The 12688-nt window shown below is 46.1% G+C and overlaps 1 protein-coding gene across 1 annotated transcript in view; it reads left to right on the plus strand.

The window, feature by feature from the left end:
• Positions 1–8806, plus strand: part of cntln (centlein, centrosomal protein) — a 181035-nt gene extending 172229 nt beyond the window's left edge. Inside the window, exon 27 of the mRNA XM_045716502.2 lies at positions 7745–8806. Within this exon, the coding sequence (XP_045572458.1) occupies positions 7745–7855 (111 nt within the window). The 3' untranslated portion in view covers positions 7856–8806. The remainder of the gene's footprint in view (positions 1–7744) is intronic.
• The last annotated feature ends 3882 nt before the right edge of the window (positions 8807–12688 follow it).

The following is a 12688-nucleotide window of genomic DNA, read 5'->3' on the forward strand; positions in this document are numbered from 1 at the left end:
CCTGTACAGGGGGTGTACTTGTACATCAAGCTGCCTCGTGCTACAGAAACAGCAGATAGACTCGTGTCCTGTACAGGGGGTGTACTTGTACATCAAGCTGCCTCATGCTACAGAAACAGCAGATAGCCTAGTGTCCTGTACAGGGGGTGTACTTGTACATCAAGCTGCCTCGCGCTACAGAAACAGCAGATAGCCTAGTGTCCTGTACAGGGGGTGTACTTGTACATCAAGCTGCCTCATGCTACAGAAACAGCAGATAGACTAGTGTCCTGTACAGGGGGTGTACTTGTACATCAAGCTGCCTCCCGCTACAGAAACAGGAGATAGACTAGTGTCCTGTACAGGGGGTGTACTTGTACATCAAGCTGCCTCATGCTACAGAAACAGCAGTCAGGCTCCTGCTCCTGTGAACAGGTCCAGCTCACACAAGCCAAGGCATGTGCAAGGCTACTTACTTACATACTCAACCGAAACCATTGTAACTTTTGAGTCAAGCACCGCCATGCCCAAATAACAATATTACCAACTTCTCAAACGTGTTTGTTTGTTGTCAATGCTGGCATAGTGATGGCGGATAGCATCTGCAATTATTCTGCAGTTGGTAATTATTATGCAGTAATGACAAGGAACAGCGATGCGCTCCAGCTAGTGTTGTTCCTTCAGAAAGAAGTGACTCTAATTAAGCCTTGTTTAATGATTGGGCTAATTTAATCAGCAGTGACTGTGTTGTGTGAAGGGGGGGGATTCTCAGACTTTGTACTGTAAATGTGCCAAGGCAGAGATTGTGGGGACAAGGGGCCCTCGGGGAGGTGGGCGACTGGGTTTGTGTGACGAGTAGAGACCAAAGTAGACTATAACCTTCCTCTCTGTGTTTACTGTGATCACAAGCTACATAGTTTATTCAGACAAAGACGCTGTACACTAATAGTTTGGTTTAAGTTGGCCAGTCAAGATTATTCTGGAACTGCATTCATTCATTCTTTTCCTCAGTGCTCTACACTGGCCGACTTTGTTGAAGTAGGCACACAAAAAAGGATTGATGCTGAAAGTGGACATTCCAAAGTGAGATAGCATATAGCTTGGCAGTTGGACAGGGCTTGGGCCTCATTGAGTAATGTTATCCTGTTATGATGGCTCATTGGATGATGTTATCCTGTTATGATGGCTCATTGGATGATGTTATCCTGTTATGATGGCTCATTGGATGATGTTATCCTGTTATGATGGCTCATTGGATGATGTTATCCTGTTATGATGGCTCATTGGATGATGTTATCCTGTTATGATGGCTCATTGGATGATGTTAGCCTGTTATGATGGCTCATTAGGTGATGTTATCCTGTTATGATGGCTCATTGGATGATGTTAGCCTGTTATGATGGCTCATTGGATGATGTTATCCTGTTGTGATGGCTCATTGGATGATGTTAGCCTGTTATGATGGCTCATTAGGTGATGTTATCCTGTTATGATGGCTCATTGGATGATGTTAGCCTGTTATGATGGCTCATTGGATGATGTTAGCCTGTTATGATGGCTCATTGGATGATGTTAGCCTGTTATGATGGCTCATTGGATGATGTTAGCCTGTTATGATGGCTCATTGGATGATGTTAGCCTGTTATGATGGCTCATTGGATGATGTTATCCTGTTATGATGGCTCATTGGATGATGTTATCCTGTTATGATGGCTCATTGGATGATGTTATCCTGTTATGATGGCTCATTGGATGATGTTATCCTGTTATGATGGCTCATTGGATGATGTTAGCCTGTTATGATGGCTCATTGGATGATGTTAGCCTGTTATGATGGCTCATTGGATGATGTTATCCTGTTATGATGGCTCATTGGATGATGTTAGCCTGTTATGATGGCTCATTGGATGATGTTAGCCTGTTATGATGGCTCATTGGATGATGTTAGCCTGTTATGATGGCTCATTGGATGATGTTAGCCTGTTATGATGGCTCATTAGATGATGTTATCCTGTTATGATGGCTCATTGGATAATGTTAGTCTGTTATGATGGCTCATTGGATAATGTTAGCCTGTTATGATGGCTCATTGGATAATGTTAGCCTGTTATGATGGCTCATTGGATAATGTTAGCCTGTTATGATGGCTCATTGGATAATGTTAGTCTGTTATGATGGCTCATTGGATAATGTTAGCCTGTTATGGTGGCTCGTTGGATAATGTTAGCCTGTCATGATGGCTCATTGGATAATGTTAGCCTGTTATGATGGCTCGTTGGATAATGTTAGCCTGTTATGATGGCTCGTTGGATAATGTTAGCCTGTTATGATGGCTCGTTGGATAATATTAGCCTGTCATGATGGCTCATAATAATGGCTGGAACGAGCAAATGGAATGGCATCTGTTTGATGTTGTTGACACCTTTCCACCTATTCTGTTCCAGCCATTACCACGTGCCCATCCTCCCCAATTAAGTTGCCACCAACCTCCTGTGGTTAGCCTGTTATAATGGCTCATTGAGTAATGTTAGCCTGTTATGATGGCTCGTTGAGTAATGTTAGCCTGTTATGATGGCTCGTTGAGTAATGTTAGCCTGTTATAATGGCTCGTTGAGTAATGTTAGCCTGTTATGATGGCTCGTTGAGTAATGTTAGCCTGTTATAATGGCTCATTGAGTAATGTTAGCCTGTTATAATGGCTCGTTGAGTAATGTTAGCCTGTTATGATGGCTCGTTGAGTAATGTTAGCCTGTTATGATGGCTCGTTGAGTAATGTTAGCCTGTTCTGATGGCTTGTTGAGTAATGTTAGCCTGTTATAATGGCTCATTGAGTAATGTTAGCCTGTTATAATGGCTCGTTGAGTAATGTTAGCCTGTTATGATGGCTCGTTGAGTAATGTTAGCCTGTTATGATGACCCGTTGAGTAATGTTAGCCTGTTATGAGGGCTGTGAAACAGCACCATAATAGTCAAGTCATCATGATTTGTGATAGGATTACACACTTCAGTATACTGTAGAGTATGGTATGTTTCTGCCAACAGGTATAAAAGGGTTTCAGCAGCGTTGCAGCATCCTTTTGTGTGGATATAACCTTAATGTATTTATACCTGAATTGTGTCTGTGATGATCACCTCATTTCCACTCCTTAATGAGTGAAAAACAAAGGCCTGCCGTAGCGTTGCTGAAGCGTTTAATCTGGGTTGTATTTAGGTCAGCTCTAATAACACAGGTTGCACAGACCTGATGATGTTTCCCAACTAAATATCAACTCAAAAATAAGGCAAAGATTTTTAATTACAGTATCTATGGCCCCAAGTGTCCAATTCTCTTTCATATCTGTCTCCCGGGGCCCTAAAGGGGAGAATAGAAAGGAACATGGCAACGAGAGAGAGAAAGAGAGAGAGAACCGTAATTACCAAGGAGAAAGAAGGAAAAGAAGAATAGACTTTGGTGATTTTTTTTTCCTTTTACTCACCTGAGTTTTTTTCCCGTCTTTTTTAATCTGCATGTGACATTCATTATCGGGATAATCAAATGCAGACTTTTTTTTAGAAGGTCTTGGGTGCTTTTGTGTGTTGTTTTGTTCCTTGTTGTTTATTCCCCGTTTGATAACTTTGATTTCAAACAAAAGTGAGCAGATCAAAGATCATAAAGTGTTTCCCTGTGATCATGTAAAGGAGCTCCTTCCCTTCCCCGCGGTGGCCTAGATCGGAGGTGTCTTATCGACGCTTTATAAATGACGGTAAAACATATTGTACCATTTCAGTGGTCTATGCAAGGGACCTGGAGAACAAGCATTGAATCTAAAGCATTTTGAAATCAATCAGTCCATCAATCAGTCAATCACATTTCTAAGAGGTACAGATGCAGGATCTTAATTTGATCACCCTGTTGCAAGAGAACTTTGCTGCAATGGAACAAATAAAAATGTGTTGTTACCGCTCCTTTTTCTCTGTCGTCCCCCTCCCTCTTTCCATTTCTATCTAGACTTCTACACTAACACCATGCATGTCTACCTCTCCTCGCACAAATTGGGCCCTCGAAACCTGCTAACCTGTTCCGAGGGAGAACAAAAAACATGTGAATGATCGATCGGTTAAGGGAGGTGTTGTGCACGTAATGGCGTCTAACGCACAATGGGAGCCCCGGTGTTGTACCGCGAACGGCTCCCCGCCTCCAGCGGCGCCCCAGGCTCTGGAATAACAGTGTCATTTAATTGGTCTGGTAAAACCACCTTTACGTCGCGCCCTCGGCCACCTTATATTGTCTCTTGTCAGTATCTCAACACACACACACACACTCAACACACACACGCAGACTTTCAACGGGGTAGCTTAGCACGTCAGAGCTAACACACCGGGCCGTGTTAATGAAAACGTATCCAGACAATCGCTCTGGTCTGCGGGGCCTATTGAATAGTGATGGGGGCTAGGGGGAAGGTGTTACAGGCTTTTGGTTTTTCCATTTATATTTTGGGGTTGGGCGCACCGATTGGTGTCACCTCGTTAGTCAGTATGTGTTACACCTGTGCTGGCCCAGTTGATGTCTAAAAAAAACTGTAATATATCTGATCTTCCCTGTTGTCGTTTTGCTCAATTTTTTTGGTTTGCTTCCTGTCTTTAAGTTTGGTTTGGGTTTTATTTTGTTTGCCTCTTCTGGTGGCTGTGTTTTAGGGCTCAGTTGTTGTTGCTAGTTAACAATTTGGTACGTTCCCCAGCAAAAAAAACAAAAATTGTCACTCAAACAGAAGGTGGAACTAACAAAGAGTCACTGACAACAAACAAAACAGGTTCTAGGAGGGGCTCTGAAAGACATTCATGGGGGTGTCCACTGAAAAGGTGCTAGCTGCCCTAGGGGTCCGGGGCCCCTGTAAAGCAGCGGTTACATAGTAATGACAGGTCCTAGCGGTCCCTCTGGTGCCATTAGAGAGAGTAGGCAGAGACACCGGTACAATGTGTGTGTCGCTCCAGGGCCTGTGTGTCCCACCTGCCCCAGGTAGCAAGCTCTGTGTTTGATCTCACTGTCTGTCACAAATGTAACCCATACGGCTGCTAAAAGAAAACGCTCCGTGCAGAAGTACAGAGGCCACACAGCATACAAACCAGATAGGTCACCTCTGTGAATAAGGAAGGTTGTGTTTATGTAGACTATGAGTTACACACACTTAAACCAGACTAGACTGAGGTACACTTCTCAATCTGTATGTTTACCTTTATTGAGCCATATCAATCATGATTATCATTGAGGTCCTCTGTAGCTCAGTTGGTAGAGCATTGTCCTTGCAACGCTACAATTCCCGGACCACCCATACATAAAATGTAAACACGCGTGACTGAAAGTCTCTTTTGATAAAAAGCATCTGCTACATACCATATATTATTATTATTATTATCATTATCACCCTCTCTGTCTCCTCTCCCATAGCCCTGTGCTGTGGCATCTCTTTATACTATATTTGACTGTGTAGTTGTTTGTTTGCTTAGTTAGTGGCTGTAAGTGTACTGTAGTTAGCTGATTAGAGCAGTGGTGAGGAGCTGAGCTGTGATTGTGTGTGTAGTGTTGTCTCTCCAGAGAGGTGCAGAGAGGTGTCTCAGCAGTGGTGGAGGAGACTCAGAGGAACAGAGAGGTGTCTCAGCAGTGGTAGAGGAGACTCAGAGGAACAGAGAGGTGTCTCAGCAGTGGTGGAGGAGACTCAGAGGAACAGAGAGGTGTCTCAGCAGTGGTAGAGGAGACTCAGAGGAACAGAGAGGTGTCTCAGCAGTGGTAGAGGAGACTCAGAGGAACAGAGAGGTGTCTCAGCAGTGGTAGAGGAGACTCAGAGGAACAGAGAGGTGTCTCAGCAGTGGTAGAGGAGACTCAGAGGAACAGAGAGGTGTCTCAGCAGTGGTAGAGGAGACTCAGAGGAACAGAGAGGTGTCTCAGCAGTGGTAGAGGAGACTCAGAGGAACAGAGAGGTGTCTCAGCAGTGGTAGAGGAGACTCAGAGGAACAGAGAGGTGTCTCAGCAGTGGTAGAGGAGACTCAGAGGAACAGAGAGGTGTCTCAGCAGTGGTAGAGGAGACTCAGAGGAACAGAGAGGTGTCTCAGCAGTGGTAGAGGAGACTCAGAGGAACAGAGCAAAATAAACATCCTGAATGTGTAACTTCTGTATAATTCCTCCAGTAAGCCACTTCAATTCACTTTCAAGATCTTAGCGTGAAGAGAACCTTTAAGCTCCAGTACTTAGTGCTAATCTGGTTTACATATTTTATGAAGATATGTTCTATGATTAAAGCATAATACAACTTTTTATGAGTTTCAGAGCTAAGCCAGCTTCAGTGCACTACTACTCAAATCTGGCCACAGCGAGACTTTAAAAACCCCCACTACAGGAATGAATAGGTTTCCCAGCGTTTCAGAGCGGATGCACAGAGTTTATGTGAATATTTATGTGTGATATATCTGCCTTTGATCGCCAGGGCCTGATTTCCATAAAGTCCTTGTGTCGGTTTTGAGAGGCAAGAGGAAAAACAAAATTAGCCTGGGCGCAGAGGTTAAGACTGCCCCCTCTCTCTCTCCCTCGCCTGCAGCAAGGAAACCACACACACATACACAGTGAGAGAAACCCAAACTATTCCCCTCAACTTTAACACTGAGTGCAACTGTCATTAGTCTAGAGTGTCCTCCTCTCCTTTCGTATACAACACTGAATGTTCACTCAGAGAGCATGCTGACTAGCAGAACACCAGTATCTACATTACAGAACCAAAAGTATGTGGACACCTGCTCATCCAACATCTCATTCCAAAATCATGGGCATTAATATGGAGTTGCCCACCCCCCCTTTTTGCTGCTATAACAGCCTCCACTCTTCTTGGAAGGCTTTCCACTAGATGTTGGAACATTGCTGCGGGGATTTGCTTCCATTCAGCCACGAGCATTAGTGAGGACGTGCTGATTTTGGGTGATTAGGCCAATGGGGTCAGGTCTAGGTGCAGGCCAGTTAAATTCTTCCACACCGATCTCGACAAACCATTTCTGTATGGACCTCGCTTTGTGCACGGGGGCATTGTCATGCTGAATCAGGATAGGGCCTTCCCCAAACTGTTGCCACAAAGTTGGAAGCACAGAATCATCTACAATGTCATTGTATGCAGTAGAGTTAAGATTTCCCTTCACTGGAACTAAGGGGCCCGAACCATGAAAAATAGGCCCAGACCATTATTCCTATTATTATTTCCTTGTTGCAAAGGTGGCATCCTATGATGGTGCCACGTTGAAAGTCACAGAGCTCTTCAGTACGGGCCATTTTAGTACGGGCCACTGTCAGTGTTTGTCTATGGAGATTGCATGGCTGTGTGCTCGATTTTATACACCCGTCAGCAACAGGTGTGGCTGGAATAGCCAAATCCACTAATTTGAAGAGGTGTCCACATACTTTTCTATATATAGTGTACCTCAGGACATCCTAAAATAACGAAGTGCTCAGCTGTTCCTTTTTCATTATTGCGAAGTAATCTGTTTTTAAGAAATGCTTTGTGGAAAACACTAAACATGGACCAACCCCTCTCTCTACTGCCCCTCTCAAGGCCCACATCTCTCTACTGCCCCTCTCAGGCCTAACCTCTCTCTACTGCCCCTCTCAGGCCCAACCTCTCTTTCCTCTCTATACTGTACCACAATAACAACAAACCTGCCCTCTGAAAAGATGCCAAGTGTCAAAATGCAGACTTTAACTGTTCTGTGTTTTTTCTTTTTCTCTCCCCTCTCCCCTCCCCCTCCACAGATCCCCTCTGCTGCTCTCCTAATGGAGGTGCTGTGTGTGAAGATGAAGGAGAGGAAAGTGCTGACAGAAGCGCTGGCCGCGCTCACAACACCAGTCAGCGAAATCGCCTGACTCCCACTCCGGGGCTGAGGGCTGCGGCTGGGAAAAACTGTCATCCTCTCACTCTCCTCCTCCTCTTCTCTCCCCATCCCTCCTTCGTGCCCAGGCCTTTCTTTCTCAGCGGGGGCTGAGTTGGCCAAGTCGACCTGAAGTTGCTCTCTCTGCGTGTGTGGTGTGTGTGTGTTTGTGTGTGTGTGAGCGCGCACGTGTATGAAGTTGCCTCCACGCCGCGCTTCCAGAACCAATATTTACGAGAAAAGCGCTGTCGACTCACTCCGAGCCACTCGCTCACGCAGCGGTCTAGTGCCGTGCCGGGGCCCAGCCTTTGTAAATGAGCCCCCAACATCTGCGTTAGTGGTTAGCGCGCTCCATCTGCTAGACAAGGCCCTTTAGCGTCAGGCTAATTTACAGTACAGAGACAAACGCTCTCTCTCTTTCTCTCCCTACTCCAAATGCCATCCTGAGGTGATGATAACATTATGCTTACGTTTTTACTTCAAGTTAGACATGATTTGTTATGTTTTTTTTATTTTGATATTTTCAGTACTTTATTGTGGATCTCAAGGACCCCAGGGTGCTCGGAGTGGGACCTGACCCAACAGTGCAGACTCAACGAAAGAACAAGTACTCTCTTAATAAAGTAAGAAGCAGACATACTCTTTCCCCTCTTAGGATATACTGGACTCATGCATTCCATGTCCCATTTAGACCGATTGGATTCCATTGTTCCATTCACGTTTCAGTGACCAAATGCTCTTAACGTGAATGATATCATAAAATATACATTTTGTGTGTTTTGTTTGTTATATCTAGGTATATTCTGAAATGTATTTTATTTCAGAATACTACTAGACATTTGTGTGTTCACTTCATACTGTATCTTGCAATAGGTAATTATGTCATATTGTTAACTGATTGAAATTGAATTTAAATAAAAGTGTGTTGCCAATTGTTTTATTTTTACACTATGGAGTCAAGATTATTGATATGTCACATTAAAGATGCACTATGCAAAAATCTCTCCGCCATTTCCTGGTTGCTAAAACTCTAATAGTTTGCCTAATGTCAGTTTATGTAACAAAACAAGACAGTATAGTGTAGAGAATCATTGTACCATCTAAACTGCTGTGAAATATATTTTCCATAACCCAAAATATTGTTGTTTCAGCTGTTTAAAGCTGGTGTACAAAACCCAAAGTAAAATACACAAAAACAAAACTTAAGAACGGGAAGCATAGAACAGAGCACATAGAACGGATCTACCACTTCTTAGACTTGCTTTCAAGTGGAATGATAGATCTATAACTCACATTTTTATTGCACAAAAAGTTGCATATTGCCACTTTAAAACAATTATTATTTTCTTGATGCATCATGTGGTGTAATGTTTTCATGGCCAGAATGTACTGTTGGGTCAGTGGTTAAAGTTAAGACCAAATCATTTTTATATCCAGGCTAGTCTCGTTGGTACTCTGTCCTGCCTTGTTGACAGTGATGGACCATGATTCAGTTCCTCTAATGGACGGGCGGAGGCGGGGCTCCCTGTCTCCCAGATGATTGACAGGCGACTGGTAGACCATCAGCATGGTTTCCGACGGTAATGAGCGACCCCCACTGTTGACTTCATTAACGAGGGTCTTCAGTGGGCCACACACACAAGCAGCCCAGTGGTAGAGAGGGAGCCGTCTCACCCTTGACGTACCTCTCCAGCCCTTTTATGTTTCTCTTCCCTCTCTCTTTCTCTTCTTTTATTATTCATAGTGAATATCAAACCGTGATCTGGGTCTCCTCTGTCCTTGAGCAGGAGTCCTACACCCGAGACCACCACACTTCTCTCTCTCTCTCTCTCTCTCTCTCTCTCTCTCTCTCTCTCTGATCATGTCTTCCTCTCCTCCTTTCTCATCCCTGTTTTAAATTATTCCTTCCCCCTCTTTTTTTAAGTACAATTAACAACCTTATGTAAAATCATCCGTTCAGGAATTAACAAGAAATAATTCAACTTTTTATCCCACCCCCCTTTCAAATATATGCTAATGATGTGTTTTTTTTCCTTTATCTTTCTATAATAAAGGGTGGATTAGCCCAGGACTGTCTCTCCAGCAACACAGGGACCAATTTAGCTGTGATCCAGGGGAGCACTATGCCCCAGTGGTTAATTACCATTCATTAACATAGTTTGCATCTTTTATTCTCCGTCGAATACCCAGGAGCGAGCTATTGTCAATATTTGTCCCATATAAATTTGTGCTTGGTTTCTCTCCCCAGTCACTGTCCTCTGGCGTAATGCTGCTAATGACAAACATTAATAACTCTGAGAAATCCAGCGTGCAGTGGGGATGATACAAGAACAGAGGAAGGAGGAGGGGGGGACGTATCGTGTAGAGCCGCACAAATTAGCATGGAGCCCCCTTTTATTTTATTCTCTCTCTCTGTCTTTTAATGCATAGTCAACATGTTTGCTTATACCCGCACCATCCGGCCCTGTCTGCTTGACACTCAGCCTCTATTTATGTGACATATTCAAATGACTACCCAGAAACCTCTTGGGTTTAATTAACCTGGCCTTGGCTCTCTGTGCCCCCCCCCCACGCTCCTGCCTTCCCCTGTGCTAGCCTTCGTACCACGTCCACACGCTCCTGCCTTCCCTTGTGCTAGCCTTCGTACCACGTCCACACGCTCCTGCCTTCCCTTGTGCTAGCCTTCGTACCACGTCCACATGCTCCTGCCTTCCCCTGTGCTAGCCTTCGTACCACGTCCACACGCTCCTGCCTTCCCTTGTGCTAGCCTTCGTACCACGTCCACACGCTCCTGCCTTCCCCTGTGCTAGCCTTCGTACCACGTCCACACGCTCCTGCCTTCCCCTGTGCTAGCCTTCGTACCACGTCCACACGCTCCTGCCTTCCCCTGTGCTAGCCCTCGTACCACGTCCACACGCTCCTGCCTTCCCCTGTGCTAGCCTTCGTACCACGTCCACACGCTCCCCCCATCCTTCGCTCTATAGGAATGGAGAGTTAGAGCCATCCACTTGTCGTATTTTCCCCCTTCCTCTCTCGCTTTCTCTGTCTTCCTCCCCTCTTTCTCTCTCTTGTACAACTCTCATTAAGGGCAGGTCTCCGAGGGGAATTACTTTGATCACTAGTTCCAGTTGCGAAGTTTTCCCTCTCCTTCCTCTTTCTTTTATTCCTCCCCACGTGATCAACTCTGTGGCATTTCTTTTTCTTTGCCCTTTCTTTATTTAATCCACCTGTCACAGTTATTTTTTTCCGCAGAGCTTTCCTCTGGGGCTGCTACTCCTGGAGGGGGTAAGAGGGGGCCAGGGTCAGGAGTTGACTGGGAGGCCGATCAATGATAGGGGTTGAGGGGTGTGGTAGTGTCTCGGGGCACCCCTGGTGTGATTACAAAAGCCCCCCTATGTCACTTGGGTGGGGAGCGCTGGGAGAGAACAGGGGGGCCAAGGAGTACAAAGACAGAGGTGGATCTCAGCTGCCAATCGCCGCAGCCTCCAGCCCATCACAATTAGCCCTCCGCCTCCCTTTCCTCCTCACTGCCTCCCTTTCCTCCTCACTGCCTGCCTGCCTCCCTCTCCTCTCTGCCTCCCTCTCCTCCTCTCTGCCTCCCTACTCCTCCTCTCTGCCTCCCTCTCCTCCTCTCTGCCTCCCTCTCCTCCTCTCTGCCTGACTCACTCTCCTCCTCACTGCCTGCCTCACTCTCCTCCTCACTGCCTGCCTCACTCTCCTCGTCACTGCCTGCCTCCCTCTCCTCCTCACTGCCTCCCTCCCTCTCCTCCTCACTGCCTCCCTCCCTCTCCTCCTCACTGCCTCCCTCCCTCTCCTACTCATTGCCTCCCTCCCTCTCCTCCACACTGCCTCCCTCCCTCTCCTCCTCACTGCCTCCCTCCCTCTCCTCCTCACTGCCTCCCTCCCTCTCCTCCTCACTGCCTGCCTCCCTCCCTCTCCTCCTCACTGCCTGCCTCCCTCCCTCTCCTCCTCACTGCCTGCCTCCCTCCCTCTCCTCCTCACTGCCTGCCTCCCTCCCTCTCCTCCTCACTGCCTCCCTCCCTCTCCTCCTCTCTGTCTCCCTCTCCTCCTCACTGCCCCTCTCTCCTTCTCATTTCGACACCAGTGTAACAGGAACCAGGAGCCTGAGAGAAACCGCCTCCAGTGAGTTGACTGACTTCCCCTTTTCTCCCTGACACAGTTTCTCTCCCTGCTTCTCTCAGCACCAGGAGATGGTCTAGCTTTGATATGACAGACAACCAGACAGACTTGGCTCACTGTTTAAAGTAATAGGTGTGTCTGTGACTCTCAGCCAAATGCATTGTCAAATGTATAATGCAGCATGTTTACTGTACTGCTGATTCTCCCTTGTGAATCTTGGAGAAAAGGAAGTGTCGCGTTGGGTTTTCTTTTTCTACTTTTTGGATTTAGATCGCGACCCAATGAAAATAATTGCTACTGTACGGTAAAGATGTACACTGACCGACAACACTGCATTTCAAGTCTGGCTCATTACGATCATCTAGTCTCAGACCTTAACCGTTCAGGGTCTTTCACATAAGGACAGATAAAAGGAAAGGAAACGAGGAAGGAGAGGGAGCCATTTTAAAACTATTGAGATGCACCCCGGCTCATGTTAGGACCAGTCTCCACAGTATCAAGTCATGTTCAATGTCACCTCTCTTTCTCTCTCTATGGTGAAGAGGAGGACAGGAGGACTGCGGCTTCCCTCTGGTCCTCTGAGGAAGTGGATTAGACGGCCAGATCAGCTCTCTACTGTCTCTTCTCTTTTCTCCCCGGGAGCTCAGTCAACAAAGGCAGCCCAGGACATCAGAGGCAGGGCAGCGCT

Source organism: Salmo salar, chromosome 04 (assembly GCF_965601325.2).
Source record: "Salmo salar chromosome 04, fSalSal1, whole genome shotgun sequence".
In the NCBI taxonomy this organism is placed as follows: domain Eukaryota; kingdom Metazoa; phylum Chordata; class Actinopteri; order Salmoniformes; family Salmonidae; genus Salmo; species Salmo salar.